Source organism: Microtus oregoni, unplaced genomic scaffold (assembly GCF_018167655.1).
Source record: "Microtus oregoni isolate MIOR12 unplaced genomic scaffold, Mior012 000022F_ref0000154, whole genome shotgun sequence".
Classification (NCBI taxonomy): domain Eukaryota; kingdom Metazoa; phylum Chordata; class Mammalia; order Rodentia; family Cricetidae; genus Microtus; species Microtus oregoni.
In genome coordinates, this window is record NW_024543081.1 from 23,833,603 (window position 1) to 23,855,534 (window position 21,932).

The 21,932-nt window shown below is 45.4% G+C and overlaps 1 protein-coding gene across 3 annotated transcripts in view; it reads left to right on the forward strand.

The window, feature by feature from the left end:
* Nucleotides 1-21,932, forward strand: part of Zfat (zinc finger and AT-hook domain containing) — a 162,333-nt gene that overhangs the window by 16,216 nt on the left and 124,185 nt on the right. For all 3 annotated transcript variants that reach the window (XM_041672577.1, XM_041672579.1, XM_041672578.1), the window contains exon 2: nucleotides 15,504-15,680. In XM_041672577.1, coding sequence (XP_041528511.1) covers nucleotides 15,504-15,680 — 177 coding nt within the window. The remainder of the gene's footprint in view (nucleotides 1-15,503; nucleotides 15,681-21,932) is intronic.

Sequence of the window (21,932 nt, forward strand, 5' to 3'; positions counted from 1 at the left end):
TAATTTTGAGACCCTGGGCACTTAATAAGTAAGACCAATCTCAGGCTTTTATACTAAGTAAAGCAGACATTTACAATATGAATTTGAATTAGCATGTTTCCCACATCTGCCTCCAGCTTCTACCCAGGCCGTTATCCTTTTTGATTGTGACCTCTGGAGCCCTGAGCACACAGCCGGCATTTAGGCTTGTGACAGTAATAAATGAACACGTCCCTCTGTCACCTGCCTTTCCCTGCAGACTGTGACTAACGCTGTGGTAATTTCACAGCCTGTATTTCCAGCTTGCTACCTCTGCATCTCCACTCTCCTAACTCACTGATCTCCAAAGACTTGAGTGGTAGAGGCTCTGTCCCAGCCTCCTGGGGGTCAGGGAGGGGATGTGTCTGCCATGACTCTGACATACAGTGATAGACATTCCTGGTTCTGAAAACAGTGTGAGTGCATATCGGGTTTGTTTCTAGCTCAAGCCAGGATGTAGGTGACAAAGATTCTCGAGTTTGAAGAATTGGTACAAAAGGATGGATTTCCTTATGGGGCTTTTGAAAATGGACTGCAGGGTGGATGCTGTTGTAGGTATACTCAGTTAAATAAAGTTGTTAAAAGTCGTCTTGTGTGTGCTTCATTTTATTTTAATGTGGCTTCTAGAAGTTTAAAGTCCCACCTGTGGCGACTCCTGTTTCATTTGGCAGTGCTTGTAGAGACAAAGCACTGGGCCTTCTCTTTGTGCCTGAGCTGGAGTGGGTGTGGTTCCTCACGTGTCTGTGGAGTGCACCTCTGACTCACCCTTGCCAGTGTCCCACAGACAGGACCATCTTCAGAGACGGTTCCTCATACGCTAGAGGAACAAGGGATCTGTGGAGTCCACCCTGCCTGGCAGGTGGTCACTTACAAGTCTGACTTTCCTCAGTGGATTGTCTAACTAGCAAGCTCCTCCTACTCAGCTTGTCCACAAAGTATGCTAGGTTCAGGTTTGTTGATTGGAAATGTTGCCTACATAGAAGTGGGTTGAGTCAGGCCAGATCAGGCCAGAGGTTGGGTCCCTCTCCTAAGAAGCAGTGTGTCTACAGACTGCATACATGTGGAGGGGACAGAGCACTGTCCTATGACAACCACAGTGTCTGAGCCACTTGGGAACAAACTAATTTACTCTTGAACATCAAGCCAGAAGAGGAAATGGCAGCTAAACAGGACAGTGGGTCTGTATGGCCTGTCTGCCCCTCCTTCAGTGTCCTGCCCTTCCTCTGTGCTTTGTTGGCCTTCTGAAACACTTCTTCCTTGTCCTGCTGGGCTGAGGGTACAGGGGTCCTGCTAAAGGGAGCGGACATCTTGCTGGAGGGTGTGGGGATACTGTTGGAGTGTATAGGGGTCTTGTCATGCTGGAGGGTGCAGGGTCCTGCTGGAGGTATAGGGGTCCTGCTGGAAGGTGCAGGGGTCCTGCTGGAAGGTGCAGGGGGAAGATTATGTGAGCAGAACTTGGACCTATATGGAGAGGCTGATCTCACCTTTCTCAACTGGACCTCCCCTCACTTACATCCTGGCTTCTGACAGGTTGTCTTAATACCTGTCATCTTTTCTTTCTTCCCTTCATTCCCTGACCTCTTTTCTTCCCTTCTTCCTGTTTCTTCTCATTTCTCTTTGGTTTCACCATGATGCTCTTTTGTTTTAGTAGTTACTGAATTGCCTATGCTCTTTGTTTCCCTAAAGTAAATGTGTGTGTGTGTGTGTGTGTGTGTGTGTATATATATATATATATATATATATATATATATATATATGCACAGATGTGTGTTGTTTGCCCATGTGTCTATGCATGCGCTTTTGCTTGTATGTATGTGTGCAAGGATATACACGTGCACACACATTTATACTTCACATGTATGCATGTCTCAGAGGACTGAGGATGCAGGTGGAGAAGCAGTCAGTAGTATTAGCTAGCCAGACTTTAGGATCTAAAGTGCTGCCTGCTTTCTTCAGCATCAGTACTTTGTTAACCGGTAATGCTCCTATCACCCATATGATGGCTCCCCCATTACCTCCCTGCCATCCTTGCAGGGTCAGCGAGGGCAGTTGTAGATATGGTATCCGAGCTGAGTCTGCATGTTCAGAAAGGGGAAAGTGGCTCCAGGTGTGTTGCTGGCTATGACATGTGGTCTTGGTCTGTGATGTCTGATGGGACACTGTTGCCAGTAGCTTGAAAACAGCCGTCGTTTCAGAAGGAAGATGAGCAAAGCCAGAAAACGAAAGCTAGGCACTTGTGAACACAGTGCTGCCGTCTGTGGGCATGGTTCCCTCTCAGATACTGGCAAAATGCAGGTTTGGCTGCTTTTATGTTCAGCATGGAAATAGTGGCAGAGACTTGGTTGCTTCAGGGTCATCAGGTGAGTTAGGGGTAGTGGCAATCTGATGGATTGTGCTATTGGTTTCTGTATTGGGGCCTCATGGTCCCACATTCCCACTGGTCTGCTGGATTCAGGGGCTATCCCTGTCTCTATCGGTGTTTGTGGTGGTTTCCTGTGGGAAGAGCCCCTCCTCCCAGTATGATTACCCTGTTCAGTGGGAATATACTTATGGCCCAGGACTCACTCACTTTGAGAGTGCTTAAAAATAACTCAAAAAATTTCGTGCCAAGCTTTAGCATGGAAGAAATGTGTATGCATAAAATTAGAACGCAACTGTTGTCGCAGCCATAATTATAGCTGGGATCAAGCATTCCTCATTTTATTCTGTTAATTCAGATTCAGCAGAGAAACACCTTTGGGATTTCTCCCTGGCATTTAATAAACATGTTAACTTTGTGAGCTATAGAGGTTGGCGTGTGCATCAACGTTTTATGAGATGCCTGGAAATTCTACACATTAAAGGTGTGTGTTTCTTGAGACATCGGTCCGATAGAGCTGCCAGGTCTCTTGGGTGGGGAAGGCTGCAGTCTGTCTCTCCCCTCCCCTTGCTTTGACTTGGTTTTCACAGGCTTTGGATATGGCTAGCCTAAGACCAGCTTCCACTTCCAAACATTCGCAGCCAACAGCTTGAGCTGTTTGTCATTCAGATGAGAAGATGAGACTTGAAGGGATTTAGAGCCTTGTGAGGTGAGAGGCTCGGGCTCCCATCTAAGTGATGCCCTTTGCTGTGTGGTGTAGGGTAGAGTCTCTAGGCTACAGGCTCTGAGGCAGGAGCATGGTGTTCTCAGCATGCTGCTGTCCTCCACAGCTCTGCACAGAGGAAGAAACAAGTTCACGGAGGCTAGAGCCACCTTGCCCTGGGTCACACAGCTACTTGGATTGAAGCTGGGGCCAGAATATCCATTTGTTCCTCCATCCTTTCCTTTATTATTAGCCGTCTAAATCTTCTTAGACCAAAGCATAATATGTTGGTAGAGTATCTGTCACGTAGGTGAGTAGCTGAGTGGATGTCACATGACCTGTAACAGATCAGGAGATGGAGGCTCCAGCCCCAGTCACACTGGGGAAGCCTGACCTGTTTGACACAGTGCACGCCTCAGCCACTGTCTGTCCTAGTCCGTGTTCTATTGCTGTGAAGAGACACCACGACCAAGGCAGTTCTTATGAAAGGAAGTGTTTAACTGGGGGGCTTTCTTACAGTTTCAGAGGTTTGGTTTATCATCATGGTGCCATGGAGGCAGACTCTGGAGCAGTAGCTGAGAGCTACATCCGGTTAGGCAGAGAGCCTGGGCCTGGAAAGGGCTTTTGAAACCTCAAAGCTCATCCCAAGTGACACACTTCCTCCAACAAGACCATACCTGTTAGTCTTTCGAAACTTTCCAAATAGTGCCACTCCTGCTGTCGGCACATTCAAATATATGAGCCCATGGAGGCTGTTCTTACTCCAGCCACCATACTGCCCTTCACATCAGTGCAGACATGCGCCTCTGCCGAGCCTCCTTAGCATCATCGCCGCCACACAGAATTGTGCGCCGCAGCGATGGGAAAGCCCGGGGATTTGAGAGTAACTTTTAGGAAGACCAGGAATGGGCCAGGCAGGGCTGGTGATGAGGATAGTCTGTGAGAGTTAGGTCTGGCCCGACTCACCAGTCAGGGTTGGCCAGGTACAGCTGGGCTGCCAGGACAAGTCTCTTCTGACTGTGGAAAAACAGCCTAATCAAATGGCGACTTTAGATGGGTGACCCAGTCATCCCTTACCCGGCCTACTCTTCTCTTTGACAAATGGACACAAAAGCCTTTCTTTGGGGAGGTAAATGTAAAGGTTAATTAAGTAGAGTGATAGTGTCCAGCAAAGTCAGTGGTAGCTTTGTTTTTACTTTGCTGTACTGCCGTAGATGGCCACCAGAGGGAGATATTAGCACATTTATTTGCTAGAAAGTTCATCTGGAATGGTTGTTCACGGGGGGTTTGTTCCCAAGCTGTGCAGTGGACGAGATTAATACATATTTATGGTATGGGTGAATTCACATCAAGCTCTTTCCTGTTTTCTGGTTTATTGCTACTTGAAATAAACTGTAGCAAGTAATAACACAAAAGGAACAAAGTTCCTTTTCTGATCTACTGCCTCTTCCAAGTTATAATTACTCCTTTATTATGATGCTGCTTGAGTTGGGGACACCCAGACTAGCATGAGTATTTCATCAAAGTACACGCTGACACCACAGGCCGGCTGATGTGACAGTCAGCTAGGAAGGTCTTGGTGAAGCTTTGGTGTTAGTATTATTTATCTGGATGGGAGCTCTTTGGCAGTTCATTAATGTCTCTCAGCTCTAGGCTTGTCTTCTATAAATGCAGATAATGATGGTGGTGATGATTATGGTGACAGTGTGATGATGGTGGTGCTGCTGTTTATGGTCGTGGGGTGATAGTGGTGATGGTGATGGTGCTGTTTATGGTTGTGGGGTGATAGTGATGATGGTGGTGCTGCTGTTTATGGTCGTGGGGTGATAGTGGTGATGGTGATGCTGCTGTTTATGGTCGTGGGGTGATAGTGGTGATGGTGGTGCTGCTGTTTATGGTCGTGGGGTGATAGTGGTGATGGTGATGGTGCTGTTTATGGTTGTGGGGTGATAGTAGTGATGATGGTGGTGATGCTGTTTATGGTCGTGGGGTGATAGTGGTGATGGTGATGCTGCTGTTTATGGTCGTGGGGTGATAGTGGTGATGGTGATGCTGCTGTTTATGGTCGTGGGGTGATAGTGGTGATGGTGGTGCTGCTGTTTATGGTCGTGGGGTGATAGTGGTGATGGTGGTGCTGCTGTTTATGGTCGTGGGGTGATAGTGGTGCTGCTGCTGCTGCTTCTGCTGTTATGCTCATGGGGGAGACAGTGGTGATGGTATAATGATAATGGTGAGGGTGACTGATGAAGGTAGTGATGATGATGATGGCAATGATGGTGATGATGGACGTGATGGCGGCTGTTTTCCAGGACAGCAGTGATGATCAAGTGTAGTCACAGGTGTGAAGAAGGTGTGGCTATTATTCACTGCTGAGATTCTTAGACTCCAACTGGGTTGACAGGGATGCCTCTCTGAGCTGTGGAATCTTGATGCGTTGTTTTTGAAAGGCATGTGCACACATGTAGAACTCTGAACTCTGGGTAGGTCTTCTACTTCCCCAAACTTACCTGCATTCCACTCCCTTAGGTCCCCTCTTCCCAGGACCCTCTGCTCATCGAGTCCTCCACTCCCTTAGGTCCCCTCTTCCCAGGACCCTCTGCTCATCAAGTCCTCCACTCCCTTGGTCTACACATTGTGGCACTGGAATCTGTCTCTTTGAGGCTAGGCAGTCTGCACCTACCATGCCCATAAACTGTCTAGTTGCAATACATTAAATTTCTGCATCAAAAGTATATTTTCTCATTTAATACATACTTAATGACTTTGTGATCTGGTTAAACTAATTTCCTGCTTCTTTTGGGTCATCCTATCAGTCTAGGCTGTTCCTGTGAGAGAAAGACCGGGGAAAAGCCCTTACAAGTCTCCACGTAGCTCACCCCCACCAGGAGAATGTTTACAGTCTTTAATTCTGAGGCTTGGTTTCCCACTGTGTCCAGAGCTGGCCTTGGTCTCATTGTCTTTCCCAGTCTGGTGCCAAGTATTAGGCGGCTTCTCTGACGACAGAGCTGTTGGGGATTTTTGTCTTCATCTTCCAAGAAGGACATGCAAGTGTTTTGTTTCATTATCTATTTCTTCCTGACACCAACTCGTGTGTGTGTGTGTGTGTGTGTGTGTGTGTGTGTATGGATGTGCATGTGTGTGTTTCTATATATGTATGTTTGTGTGTGTATGTTTCTGTATGTGTGCATGTATCTGTTTGTGTATGTATGTATGTGTGTTTGCATGTTTATATATGTATCTGTGTATGTATGTATGTGCACACGTGTGTGCTTGTGCCTTTGCCCACGCAGATGCATACGGAGGTTAGAGGTTGCTGTTGTGCTGCCATTCTTAATTGATTGCTTCACTGAGCTTAGAGCTTGTCATTTTGGGTAGACAGATTGACTACTGAACTCCTGGGGTCCATCCGTCTCTGTCCTCCAATGCTGGGGTTACAGGTGTGCAGTACCACCTGGCTTTTTACATGGGTGCAAGGGATCCGAACTCAGGCCATGCTTGTGCAACACTAGGCTAGCTCCTCAGCACTCAGGTGTATCATGATTAACAAAACCCCAGAGACATATATTGGGGTTCAACCTGAAGGTGAGAAAAGCAAAACAGCCAGCCACTGACTCTTACTTCTACCTCAGTCTGAAATGGCGATCCTGCCTCCTGGAATCCTCAGAATGAGGCTGAGACTGAGAGCTGTCTCCTCTTGGTTTATATTCCTCTGGTGTGCTGGGATTAAAGGCGTGCACCACTACTGCCCAGTTTTATGACAAATTAGTGTGGCTACTAGGACTAAAGGTGTGTGTTACCAGTGCCTGGTCTGTTAAGGCTGACCAGGGCAGCTGTTTTACTCTCCGATCTTCAGGCAAGCTTTATTAAAATAAAAATGAAATATTACTTTACTCAGGTGATTTCTTCAATTTAATATCCTTTTTTTATTTCTAAAGAAACTTGAAAACTCAAGTAAGACTGTAAAGTAGAAAATAGTAGCACTGTTCCTTACTAGTCAGGTCTGGTCCCTGACTGTTGGGAGCTCTGGGGATGGGCTGAGCTGAATCCCAGCTACTTCCTTTCACCCTCACAGCAAGCTGAGTTTCTGCTTTGTTTCCTCACAGTGCTTTCTCTGGCTGTCTGCCTGCAGGGTAGCAGCTACCTCCCAGCTTTCACCTAGGTGTGAAAGCTTTTATGAGAAACTGCAAACTGGCAGCCCTTGGACTGTGTGGACTTTTTTGGTCTGCCCAATCTCATTTATCTGCCTTTCGGGGGATTCCTATCGCAGATCCAGCATTTGGAGTCCTGCTGCCTAGACCTAGAACACAGTTGATGGTAGCAGGTTTCCTATACTTGCCTGCTAACTCCAGGCCTCCTGGACAACCAAATTCCTGGCACTTCCTGGCTGATCATGCATCCAGGGTGGCTTCTGAGGAGGTGGTTGCCTGCATGGAGGTGTCTGTTCTGCAAGGAGTCAGGGTCTCAGTTTTGTTCCTTGGCTGCTGCTGCCCTCTCACACCCTGCTGATATGTGTCTGCATCTCCTGGGCCTGATGAGCCTCACTTCCCCTGACAGGCCAGTTCCTTATCTACAGGGGTTCCAGCCTCCTCCACACACAGCTGCTCTGTGTGTGTAGGTGTTTGCATGGACAGGATACTTTTCTACTTCCTCATTTTTAGACTTGCCCTTGGAGTTGAGCACGTAACCTTTGAACTCCATGGTCCTATAAGCCCACCCTCTTAGACAAGTTACATTCGCTTGCCTGTAACACAGGATAATGTCTTTGTGTCTGTCTTAGTTGCAGGACTCCTCTGTCCAGCTGGCCAGGGTTGCCAATGGCACAACGGTGCCGTGTTTAAGGAAGACAACTCATTTCACATAATAGGTTGATTCTGTGTTAATAAATCTTACACATGGTAGAAATGTGACTTCTTACAATGTCTCCATGTCTTCTGACTTACTGATGGGGTGCCAGTGTCTTAAGGAAAGGTAGAGGTGCTTTTGGGCGAGCAGCATCTTGGTAAAGTAGTGTGGCAGGCGTGTGGCAGTGCCTGCTACTGTTTATTCAGCTGTCTCTAGTTTTGTCTTGAAGGAGTGGCTTGCAGAGTGCTGTGTGCAGAGTGGGAAGTGAGATTGTACAGGGGGAGAAGGAGCAGGAGTCAAGCTTTCCTGTGTTCATACCCAGGCTGCCCTGTACTTACTGTGTGCTGGACCTGTGTTGCTTCTATTCAGTTGTGGGAACACTGTGGTGTTCAGGCAGCTCCAACACCGAGAGGCATCTTTTAGTTGGTGTGATAAGAAGCTGGCATGTCTTAGTTTATTTATCTGTGTTTTTGTCTCTTTAGTGACATAGAAAGTGTTAGTACTTTTTAAAATAGATGCCGTCCGACAGTGGAGAAATAGAATAATAAAACTCATTTCAGAGGATTGCTTTGAAGATTAAGAACACTTAGTGTGAGCCCTGTATGCCACTTGGAGATGGTGAGAGCTTGATGAATTTAAACCTCCTCCTGTCTCCTACATCCTTTTAAAATTTTAGTTCCAGCACGTTTTAATAGTGTCGTGGTGTCTTAGGGTTTCCATTGCTGTGAAGAGATATCATGACCATGGCAACTCTTACAAAAGAAAACATTAATTGGGGCTGGCTTATAGTTTTAGAGATTTAGTCTATTATCTTCATGGTGGCACATAGGCAGACGTAGTCCTGGAGAAGGAGCTGAGAGTTCTAGGTCTTTATCTGCAGGCAACAGTTGCAACTGCGTGCTACACTGAGCATAGCTTGAGCATAGGAGATCTCAAAGTCCACCTTCACAGTGACACACTTTCTCCAACAAGACCACACCTCCTCTAACAAGGCCACACCTCCTAATAGTGTCATTCCCCATGACCAAAACAGGGTCCTTTTCTTTCAGACCACCACAGATGATGATGATAGTGGTGATGAAGATGATGGTAGTGTGGTAATGAAAGTGGTGAAGGTGGTGTTGATGCTAGTGCTAATAACAGCAGTGGTGATGCTCGGGACCATGGTGAAGATGGTGTTGATGATGACAGGAGTGGTTATGGTGATGCTGTTTGTGATGACAGTGACAACAGGGGACATATTCACAGGAGTGAAGGGAAACATCCTAACCTGATTTTCTTCCCTTAAAGATAAAGGAAGGGTGAGGACTGGAGAGGTAACTCAGTGGTTCTGAGTGCTTGATGCTCCCTGAGAGGGCCTGCTTTCTGTTCCCAGGACCCACGTGGTAGCTCACAACCATCTGTAACTCCGGTTCCAGGGGGATCTGATGCCCTCTTCTCACCTACAAGGGCACTGTATGCAGGTGGTATACACATGTGTGTACATATAGGCGAAACACTCCTCCTACACATGAAGAAAATAAAGGGAGGTGGTATTTTTTTTAAATTTATTTACTTATTAAAGATTTCTGTCTCTTCCCCGCCGCTGCCTCCCATTTCCCTCCCCCTCCCCCAATCAAGTCCCCCCGCCCCCCCAGTCATCCCAAAGAGCAATCAGGGTTCCCTGCCCTGTGGGAAGTCCAAGGACCACCCACCTCCATCCAGGTCTAGTAAGGTGAGCATCCAAACTGCCTAGAATACAAGAGATAGAAGAAAGAATCTCAGATTCTGAGGGAGGTGGCATTTTATGACTGGGGCACTGCCTGCCGTACCAGGGAGGCAATCGGAAGGGGGTGTGGTATTGCACAAATCTGCACAACGTGAGACTTTGTTCATTATGTTGGACATGACAGCAGTCTGGCTTTATGTTGCTAAAATATTTCCACTCCTATTTGGGAGCTGCTAGCTTCTATGAATTTAATAACTTAAGGACAAATGAGAAGCAGGAAAACAAAAAATATAAGGGGCGTTCTTGCCACCTCTTCTCATAAGACAGACAGTGCAATAGGGACTTGGCTCTCGTTGTTGATTTCTCTTGCAGTTAAGACATCCAAATAGAAGATAGTTGGATAGTAGAGAGGGTGATTTATGCTAATCAAGGAGCAGAAGTGAGAGATTTTTAATGTACAGTCTTTATATGGAGTGATTTAATAACCTAGCATTGTAGCATTTTGTCTTCTTGTGGTTACTGATAAATGCTTAAGTGTTTTGCAGTCATTAATTCATCTATCTGATGGGTTCTTAATGGATCTCCATTGGTATTATTAGTAAGAGGAAGATGCTGGGCTATTGAGGCTGTGGCTACAGCTCTAGTGGAGGCAGCATGAAATGTACTGGGAAGTGTGGTCTGTGCAGCTCGGAATTTAGAATCTGAATCTCTACACCAGTTCTCAGAGATGGAGTTTAACACAGATTGTACCTTGGCTGTGCCTCTGTGAGCTGTGTTTCTTCCTACCTACAAGTCTCAGCAGTGTGCTTGAAATTAGATGGATTGTGTCACTTCCTTCTGGTCTCTATTGTCTGCTGAGAAATATGCTGTCTCCTAAATGATTTTTTGATAGGAAATATATTATTTTTCCTTTCTTGCTATTTTTTAAACTATTTCTTTATTTTTACTTCTCAAATGTTTGATTATATTTCTTAGAGTAAGTTTATTGAAGTTTATCCTGTTTGAGATTTGCTTAGCTTCTCCAGTACATTCATTTATTTTTCTAAAAATTTAGAAGTTCTCAGTTGTCCTTTCTTACCACATTTTTCTCAGTTTCAACATCTTTTCCTCATCCCTGAGCTCTGATGACAGAGTTTTAGCTCTGTTGCTGTGGTCCCTGGGTACCTGCGTGCTACTCACTGTCCTCTCTGGGCCTCTGATGTATCTGATGTATCCTGTTTCTTTTTTTTTTTATCATTTTCTTTCTTTCTTTTTTTGTATCCTGCTTCTTTGCATCAGCACCACCATCTTTCCTGTTTTTTTTTTTTTTATCTTGTTTTGAGCTCACCAATGAAGGCTTTTGAATGTTATTTATTTATTTTTTTTTTGGTAGTAGTTGCTTTAGTTTTCTGTTCTAAACTTTCCAGTTGGTATTTCTTTACTTTGTCTATCAGTGAGGAACCCCCCCAGTTCAATTTGCTTTTGAAGACATTTTTTTTTATTGTGATGGTTGCTTTAGTCCTCATCAAATCTTCCTGCTGTCTGTGTCATCTTGATGTCTGTTCATGGCCTTCTGTCCTTCCACATACTTTCCCCCTGCTTCTTGATGAGTCACAGGGAGTGAACAGTGACTGAATCCTGGCTGTCTTAGGTGTGAAATCCTGGGTCTTACATACTCTGTTCACGGGGAGTGAACAGCGACTGGCTCCCTTGGCTCCGTTGTAGAGGGTGATACCACTTCCAGTGGAATTGAACTCATCCTTCCTGCTGCTGCATTCGACACTGGGCTGGATCTTAGAGTTTAGGCTCCCCCTGGGCTGGGTGTTGGAGTGCAGACTCCCAATGAGCTGGATGGTGGAGTCTAGACTTTCACTAGGCTAGGTGATGGAGTCCAGACTCCACGTTACCTGCATTGACTCTTGGGAGAACTGGTGGAATTTAGGTCCTTACTGACTCTTATAGCACTCGGTAGGGCAGTGGAATCTAGGCTCTTGAGTGCCTCTGCTGCTGTATCAAGGCCAACCAGGACTAGCAGGGCTGACATATCTCAGTGCTTCTTCTCCTGTAGCACTTAAGTGGAGTGAGGGCTGGCATGTCATTATGGTTGGATGCTTGTGAGAGTTCTGTTCTCTCTCAACTTTTGAATGTGGGATGGGGCCAAGGGCCACTGTTTACTGAGGTGTTTGCTTATGGTGGGTAGAGTGCCTGTTTTGCTTGTTTGCACTCGCTTGTCCTTTGGATGGAAAACAGGCTTGGGCTATTGTTTCCAGATCTATAACCTCTTCAGCTCCAGGCTAGTTGCAGGAGGCAGGACAAAATCCAAAGCGTGTCACTGCTGTGCTGTTTCCCAGGCCCCATGGTTGCGAGCTGGCCTGTTTCAAGTGTGAGTTTCCCTGTGTTTATCTTACCTGCAGTGCTCTGTGCTCTTAGCTAGTCCTAGTGAGAAGAAGGAGTTCATCTACCCCATCCATCTGGGACCCTTGGCTGCAGTGTTTGGAATGGCAGGTGTGCACTGGGCTGCCTCTGGCGAAGGGTGTATGTCTGTGCAGGATGCCCTAGCATGGCCACTCCCCATATTCTGACTCCAGCTTCTGCATCTCCTCAGTGTGCCTTGGACCTCTCACCTGCCATGCCTTGTCTTGCCCCCAGCTGGCCTTAAGATTTTTTTCATTTTGGTCACTTTAACGTGGATAAAATCAATTTCAGGAGAGTTCGGAGTCCAGGGTATTGAGAAGGTGCCAGCAGCTGTCACCCTCTCGTCATGGTCTGGCTTGTCAGAGTCTGGCTTCACTAGGCGGCGAGACTCTTGCTGAGAAGCATGTCAGCCTTGTAGTGCCCTGCAGGAGAGTGTAGGATGTAGAAACTGGCCATGTACTGAGTGTTGCCCCAGGCACATGTGTATGTCTGCCTCCCGAGAGTCCTGAGCTCTGTTCTACTCAGGGTTCACAACCTGAGTTAGATGAAACAAACTCAGCATTCTGGGCCACCTGCCTCCAGCCTTTTGCATGTTGAGTTACAAGGATTTCAGTCCTGCCTATAGATGCAGGAACCCTGACATCCAGTGCTGAGCAGCTTCACAAAATAGCTTACAGTTCCTTTATACCTCATGTTGTGGTGACCCCCCCCCCAACCACAAAATTATTTTGTTGTTACTTCATAGGTGTAATTTTCTATCATTATGAAAAGTAGTATAAAATGTCTGATATGCAGGATATCTGATATGTCACCCTTGTGACCCACAGGGGTCATGACACACAGGTTGAGAACCATTAGTGTAGACAGTCACAATCTGAGGCTATTTCTGTAAGGAAGAGTATTGTGAGATTTTAACCAGGGCTCTTGACTCCACTGTCCATGCCCGCGAAAGCCAGTGTCTCTTCTGCCTTTCCCCATGCTGTGTCTAGAGCTGGAGTGGTCATGGGGGCCTTTTAAGGATGGAAAAGGCCTTTACTCATATGAGGTGGACCCTCCCTTAGTCTCTGTCTGACTCTTGTGTCTGATACACAGTAGGTCTGAAGGAGATGTATCAGGCACTCAGTGGTTCTATTGACTCTAAATCTGCTTGTGTCTGTTTCACAGTGAACATAAATTCATATTCTTACTTCAGTAGTAAATGACCTCTTTAGGACAGGGGCTAGCTAGCATAAGAACCGAGACCGCAGATGCCAGAACCCTGTTCTGTTCTAGTTATGCTGAATGGAGTTAAAAGGAACAACAGCATAAAGTGTTAGATAGTATGCTAGGTGCCAGAATATTCTTCACATTGATTACATCCTGTGACTTCAGCCCATGGCTTCCATAATGCTTCATCATCTCCTGGGACCCCAGATTCAAAATTTAGTTCATGGTCATCTTCTGGGAGGTCTGGGGCAGAGTCCTCAGGGTCCCCAGGACAGGTAGGCCAGAGGTCCACAGAGGACCTGATTGGCCCTTAGCTTAGAAACGAGGAATTATTTTTTTCCAGCATCCTCTGTAACAGTGCAGAGTAACTGCCTCCAGCCAACAGATAATTCAGGGGAATTGCATGTTCATACTCCAGACTGCTGTGGGTCTCCTTGTGCTGAGCATGTCATTTTCTCTCTGAGTTCTTTTGTTAAGGAGGAGAGCATAGTAATTGGACCCCAGAATGTACCCAAATTATCACATCTTTGTCAGAGCCAGCTGACAACATAATTATGACTATATTTCAGGATATAAGATACACTTTTTCATATCTGGCTACTGAAGAAAGAAAAGTGGCTTTCCTATTGTTATTTTGGTGTATTAATAATTCTTAGCATTCAGGGGGTACAGAACTCAGAGAGAAAATGACATGCTTAGCACAAGGAGACCCACAGCAGTCTGGAGTATGCTTTGACACTTTGGTTTTCATGCATGGCTTTACAAACATCTCCAAGAAGTCACTGTCTGTGTTGGAGGCCTGTGTTCCAGAGGGCATGCCCTGTGCTCTGTCCTGGGTGTGTGGGGCAGGCAGTCATTGAAGACACAGATATGTTGGTAGTAGCAAAGCGGAGGCCCTCACCTGCCTGCCCTTTGTTCTTCATTTACCATCCGTAGTAATGCCCTGCCTGGCGTGTGTTTCTTCTCTGAGATCTGCATGTCCCTCATGTCCCTTCTCTGCTCCTGACACCCCTTTAGTGGCCTCCTCTATCGTGCCAGCATTTTCTGTTTCCTCATGCAGCTGAGGCTGTTGCTGATTGCTGGTAGAGTAGGGGAACAAATCAATCCCCCCCCCCCCCCCTCCCCCGTGTTGTGGGCCAGATTGAGCTCAGCAGGGCAGGACTTCAGGGTGCGGGTGCAGTTTGTGAGTGAGGGGCTAGTGTCTAGCCATGAGAGTGAAGCCATCATTGCTGGCCCTCTTAGCCCTATCAGTTCCTGTCCTTGCTCTGCTCTTTAACACCTCAGTTTCTGGGAGTTCTCTTCCTGTGTGGCGCCTTCTAGGATCTGCCCCTTGCTCTCCTGTGACTCTAACTCTTAGCAGGCCATGCTGAGAAGCCTCTGTCCCTGTCAGCCTTTCCTGGTCCAGTTTTCCTCACTGAACCTTGTCTCATGGCCACACTGCCTGGCTGAGCCCACAGTTATGGGTGGCCCTGGGTCTCAGTGCTTTTTTTTTTTTTTCACTTAAATTGCAGGCATAGTCCACTACCCAACAGCTGAACATGCAGACGGTACCTGGCAAGCTCATGCTAATTAACAGTTGATGGCTGAGGTAGCTGCCACCCAGGGCTACCAAGGCCCTCTCTAGTGCTGTCATACAAAAAAAATATTGTCGTATTTATTTCATCTCCACATGATGTTTGCTGTGCCTTTGAACTGAGACCTGAGAAAGGCCTTATAATAACTCTGGGTCCCTAGACATTCTCCTCTGCTAAATGTCATAAGGTTCTTACTCTCCTGAGAACATCTGTGAAATGATATTATAATATTAGTCTAGTAGAGGCCTGTGGGAAGTGACACCATCGCAAACAATAAAAAACAGTGGTTCTGTATTGTCTGTGTCATGGTTGTATGAGGGTACCTCTTGGCAGGCCAGGGCCTAGATTCATCTTGGATTGCCCAGATCAAACCAGGGCTTGTCCATGGCCTGTGGGTGACACGTTAGTTAGGCACTGTGTGTTTAAATTTGTTTCTACCGTGAATGGCTTTAGTCTGTAACACTTTAGCTGTAACTTTGTGGAGCTCAGCTCATGGTTTCTAGCCACACATATCCATTCCTCCTGAGGTGTCTGCGAAGGAAAGATAGTGTGCAGGAGGCTGATGGCAGTGCATACGGCAGTTCTCTCTGTTTGTTTGGTTTTTTATTTTTTTATTTATTTATTTATTTATTGCTCTTTGGAGTAATCACTGTTTATGTGACAGAGAAATAACAGTATGTGTTTTTTTTTTTCTTACAGAAAATACAGCCATCTTCATGTGTAAATGTTGTAACCTTTTCTCACCAAATCAGTCGGAACTCCTGACCCACGTTTCTGAGAAGCATAGTGAAGAAGGGGTCAATGCAGATGATGTCATCATTCCCCTCAGGCCTCTGAATACTCCTGAAACCCCCAACCCAAGCAAGGGCGGAGATGGTAAGGACAGCAGGCGTGCTGGGCAGGGACTTGTGATACAGGAACACGCTAGATTACTGTGGGGCCGGCTCTCCTGTTCATGGTGCAGCAGAAACTTAGAAAATTCAACTGGAGCCGCATCATTGTCTGAATGTAGTTCTTGAGAAAGATCAGATCTTTGAATTTCCTACCTAGTAGCTCTGTAGGTGTCCCTCTAATACCTGGTCAATGATGTGTGTGTGTGTGTGTGTGTGTGTGTGCGCGTGCGCGCGCGTGTGTGTGCATACATGTGTATGTGGATATGTGTGTGTGTGTGCGTGTGTTTGTGTGCATACATGTGTATGTGGATATGTGTGTGTGTGTATATGTGTATGCATCTGTGTATATATGTATTTGTGTGGATGTGTGTATATATGTATGTGTATATATTCATATATATGTGTGTATGTATGGGTGTGTGTATATGAGGCAGGTTCCAATGGAATAAAAACAGGAGTCTGACCTCAGACAACTATGGGTGAGTTCAGCTTTGGTACCCATCAGCCGAATTATTTAAAGCAAATGAAGTTTCTTTTCTAATCCTTATGTAACTTATCTGAGAAGTGAAGATAAGTATTCCTATCAAGACAGAGAATGTACCTCCTGTACATAGGGTCCTGCACAGATGAGGATGAAGGGAGGTGTTGCTATACACTATCAATTAATCGCTATCTATAGCCTTGGAAATGGTGTCTCCAAAGCCGTATTAAAAACCTAGAGGAAGGTTCAGATTGTGACTCCTGAAGTCACACAGCATCCTTCAGGTTCACCGTCAGTCGGTGGAGATACATCTGTCTGCAGCTGCGGTACCCTCTTTCTGAATGAGATCAGCTACAGCAGGTGCCATGGATTAGAGAAGCCATCCAGGCACTGTAATTAGGTCCCCGCAGACGATAAGGAAAAGATATAGTACAGGAGGAACAGCTGCAAACAAGATGCAGAAAATTCCCCACAAAACCCTTTATATATGATGAGGGACAGCAGCCAGTCTCCTGAGTAGAAGCCCAGGCTGGGTGGTAAATGTCCCATGGAGGGCTTCATTAGCCACTCTCACCGTACATTTGCTCCTTCCTGGGAATATTCAGACTGGCATTCAAAACTGTCTGGCTTATTGATCATCTGTCGGACACTGTTAACGAGGGGAGACTCCAGACAAAAACTGTTTGGTTAATAAGTCCCTCTGGCCAAGGCCTAGGGTGCTGGAAGAAGTATGTCTGACAGATGATTAAGTTGTTGAGACGCTGGAAAGTTTTCTTCGTTGCCGTTTGTGTTGCATGGTGAGAAACTAAGAAAATTCAGCACCTGAAGTGGGCAGAGGAAGAGGAGGAGGAGGAATTCTCTCAGGTCACCATTGTTGCCCAGCACTGCTGGTGTGCGCCTGTGCCTGCACCTGTCTCCACCCTCAAAGGCTTTGGGGCAGACTGTCCTCCCTCCCACAGAAAAGCAAGTCAGTGGAAAGGCATCTGTAATCACTTCACAACCTGCAGGGAACCAGGCTGTTCTCTGCTTTGAAGAAAAAGGGGAAAGCTTTCATGGGTTCTAGGAACCCTCTCCCCAGCACAGGGAGCCCCAGGCCCCACTTTTTTCCTGTCATGTGAGGACCCCCAGGGAGGGCTACTATGAGAGAGGCCATCTGCAGAAGCACTTCCCAGCTGAGCCTGCTGAGTGAGGCCTCCCAGGAGAGGCTCCAATTTGGGTTGACTGTTTGGAAACAGAAATGACCTCGGGAAAATGGGCGGTTTCCTTATCCAACTCATCTGACGGACAGGAGTCACTGGGTTAACATGGCCAGCATGTGAGAGTTGCTTTCGCAAAGGTTATAGTTCTTTTCCATTAGCGTTGCTTAGGGTGAAATGGAACATGAATCAGACAGGGAACAACTCTGCATTTCTGTTTCTTTTATAAACAAGAAGTAGGAAAATGATAGTAAAGCCCTATATGCTTACAGGGAGTTCTCTCTCTCTGTGTTGGGTGTTTTGTGAGATGTATATTCTGACTTCTGCCCTTCCCCTCCTTACCTAATGAAGTGACCCATCTTTGACCCTCAATCCCTACAACTGTTCCCTCCTGCCTGTCTTTCCTTTTTATCACCTGAAGTCTAGCCTCTGGGGAGCCAGCACTTGACAGGCAAAGGTCACCCTTCTGCCTGGGAAGCTGGCTTCCCAAAGATGTCTGTGTCCCACTCACTCCTGCATATTCCTTGGCCTTACTCAGCTTGGGTTGACCTGGAAGGACTTGGTGCTAGCCATGTGTTGGTTTAGAACCCTTCCTCTGGGCTCTAGAACCCCACTCTGAGTCAGATCAGTCCTCCTGTCTGTGTGTTCACTGTGTCTGTGATGCTTTCTCTCATTTATCGCTAGGATGGCTTTAGGCCATTCCTCTCTTGTGGCCAGTGCCCCAGCTGGTACACAGCAAATCCTCCTCCCCAAGTGCTAGATGATTGTTACCATTTGAAGTGGTCATCTTCTATTTTCTTGATGTTGGCTTTGCTGCCTTCCCTGTCTCGTAGAGGATCAGCTCCATCCCACCTGACTCTTCTCAGGAAACATCACTAGGAACCAACAGAATATAAATTAAAATGATACAGAATTGAATTTTTTTAATTGTCAAATTGGTGAAAGTTCTTAAGCATATAATAGTATTTTTGGCTGATGTGAGGATGGAAGGAGTGGAAGCTTCTAGATCCTGGTAGAATGTGAGTGGGCAAACTGTTTCAGAGGGCATACTGATAGAACCTTTTAAAATTCTAAATGAGCACCCCTGCTTCTCTGCCCAAGCAGAGCCTGCACAAACACACAGTATAAAACGTTCATGCTGCATTGTCCATAAGTTGGAGAAAAGAGATAGGCTGTCCAGAAAAGTTAAGTGAATTAGATATATTTTCCGTAGAAGACATAAAAAGAACGAGGAGAAATGCTAATAATAAATGCTTGAAGTTTGCAAAACTGAGCATGCGTCAGCTTTTCTCTGTGCCTTTATATTCACTTTAGTGTTTCCCGTGCTTTTGTCCCTTTCTATACATTTCAAGTTTTTTATGACCTATTTTTCAGTCTGATAATTCTATTTATACTTGCACTTTTTGAGATAAAACTGACATAAAATTTCACCATATTAGCAGCTTGGGAGCATAAATTTCCACGGTTTTAAGTGTGGTCAAAATGCGTGCACTTTAACAATTACTTAATTCTAGAACATTCTCATCACTGTGAAGCAAAACTAAACTAGCACTTGTACCCACTAAGCAATCATATTTTCCTTCCCTCTTATGCCCTGGAGCTCCCTGACTGACCTCGTGTCCTTGTGGATGGCCATGCTCTGTATGTTTCATAAATACAGGAGTCATAAAGCATGGCCTTCTGTATTTGGCTCCTTTTACTTCTGTGCTTTTTACATGATTTATCCATGTGGTAGTATGTGCCAGTTCATTTCTTTTCATGGATCAAATGCATTTCAGAGCACGGATCTACTATACTTTGTCAGTTTATTCATTGCTAATGGACATTTAACTTGTTTCCACTTTGTGGCTACTGTGATTAATGCTTCTATGAACATTAATGTTCAGGTTTGCACATAAATACATGTTTTTATTTCTTTTGAGTATATACCTAGGAATGGAATGGCTGGGTTATGTAATTCTGTGTTTAAATTTTTTTTTGTGTGTGTGTGTGTGTGTTTCTGTGTGTGCATGCGAACGCCACAGCAAGATGTTATTTTTTCCTCCCCCACTCTCTGTTTTATTGTTTTGAGACAGGCCTCTCATTGTGAGCTCAGCACTTTGGTTAGGCTGGCTGGCTGGCCAACAAACTCTCAGGATCCACCTTCTCCGCCTTCTATTACATATGTAGTGCAGTGAAAGATTAGCAGCAGTAACATTAGACAGAACAATTAAGACGATGGTCTCTCCTAAAATTGCCAGCATGACTTATCTTATATTTTGGGGTCATTCTTAAGTAAAATAAAGATTGCTTAAACATAAGCACTCTAATACCTGAAGTAGTTGCTCTCATGACCAAGAAGACCATGGGATGGCTAACAGTAGGTAGTGTATACAGTGTGTGTACGCTCAGCAAATTGATGATGCCTGGAGATTTCACTATGCTGTGGGTTTGTTTCATTCTGGAATTGCTCATTTGATATGTTTGGATCAGAGTTGGTTGTGAATAATGGTGATAATGAAAAGTGAAACTTTTTATGCCGAGGAAGGTCAGCAGTACAGGCAAACACTCTCACCACTGAGCTGCTATTCTGTGGCATTCTCGTATATGTATATATCTAGATATAGAATTTACTTCTGACTTCAATTCTTCTCTAGTACATTTTGTCCTTTTGTATTTAATAGAAGATTAATTGCTTGTATAGTTTAATTTTAAAAACCATTTCCTAAGACTTTAATTAAAACCAGGTTCTTACAATGAGAGAATGTCTTCCTGAGTCTTTCATTAGGAGCCCCATGTTCTCTTTCCGTAGGCCCATATTTCTATATAGCATGGCAGCCAAGCCATCAAGCCATAGGCCACACCTGAGATGGGTCACCTATCCTGCCAGACAGGCGGTCGCTAACCTAACAAAAGGCCATGATGTTTTGCTTCTTTCTTTGTAATTTGGAGGATGCCTTATAGAGATGCCCATTCAAGCCTAGTGACAGCTAGCTTACAGAGCAGACAGGTAGTTGTGGACTTGAGGAAAAACCATTCACCTGGTTCTAGGAGACAGAATGCTAATGTATTTCCCTGAAGTTAAGTTTTTGTATAATGGCTGTTTGGAGAATAAATGAACAGGAATTCTTTAGGATGTGAACTCAGGACTTCATGAGGGACCACTGAGAATCTCCCTCCCGATAAAGCTATGTGAGTCGTGTCTTTATTTCCGTGCCTCCACGCCAGTCCAGAGAGATAGTTTATGTTGGGATATGGTCAAGAGAAATAATTGAGAGTCCAGGCTAGCACCGGACCCCGACATCTTTCTCCCCATGAAAGTCCATAAAATCTGATGCTTGTCCAGGCTTAGTTTCTCTCTGATGGCGTCCACTCACGTTTGTTTAACCTTCACACTTCATTTTAACTAGAAAGATACTTGAAATAGTTTAATTAAAATTTTAACTGCGTAGTAATTGATTTATTGTCTTTCTCTACCTTTATACATGAAGGTTCCTAAATCCTTTCGTTTATTTTGATAGCCTTTAATCTTCTTTGCTCACAGAGGTCTGGTCTGCAGAATGACCTTTCACTTTCTTCCTTTTACAGCTCAAGTCTCTAGCTGTGATTCAAGCTGTGATCAAAACAAAAATTGCCAAGTAGATCAAGTTCATTCTCTTTGGTGTGTGTGCATGCGCACATGAATGTGACATATGGTTTGGTGTGTGTGTGTGTGTGTGTGTGTGTGTGTGTGTGTTGGTACTTGTGTACATGGAAAGTTGGGTATTTGTGTTTGTTTTTTTTTCCCCCAAGACCGATTTCTCGGTAGCTTTGGATCCTGCCCTGGAACTAGCTTTTGTATTCCAGACTGTCCTTGAACTCACAGATCTGCCAGCCTCTGCCTCCCGAGTGCTGGGATTAAAGACATGTGCCACCACCGCTCGGCCATTGTGCTCATTTCATGATGAAGAACTTACGGGTTTGGGGTGTATTGTTTTCTCCCCCTTGGTAGATCCCTCTGTAGGATCTCCTTCCCTTTCCTTTTCATCTCCCCTTTCTTTTCCACTTCTGTATCCACTCCCCATTGACCACGGGTCTGCTCTGTGCCTGGTTGCTATGTTAGGTGCTGAGAGGTCCCAGGTGCCATGCCTGTTAGCTTTTCCTCGCTGGTGGATGATAAGTACTCATGAGCTTTTGGGGCGCTAAATCTGGGGTACTCAAGTGGGGATCATGTGCTCTGGGTTGAGGGTAAAAGACGGCTTCCTAGGGAAGTTGATGTCAGAAACTTTAGACCTGTTTTGTTGTCTCTTCTGGACATTTTCAACAGAGAAGGCCATTTTGATGTATGAGTGATTTGCTCTAACATGGTTGTGAGATTCCCTGACTAAGACAGTTCTGTTCACATCTCACCTTTGCCACCTACTAATTCTGTGACCTTGGGTCATTTTAACTAATTGTTGCAAGTATCAATGTTCTTTTTTTTTTTTTCGAAATCCATGAATTTTTATCTGTTTTGTCATATATGTGTGCAAGAGTGATTGTATGTATATCTATCTGTACACCACATGTGTGCTGATATGAACAGAAACCAGAAAAGGAC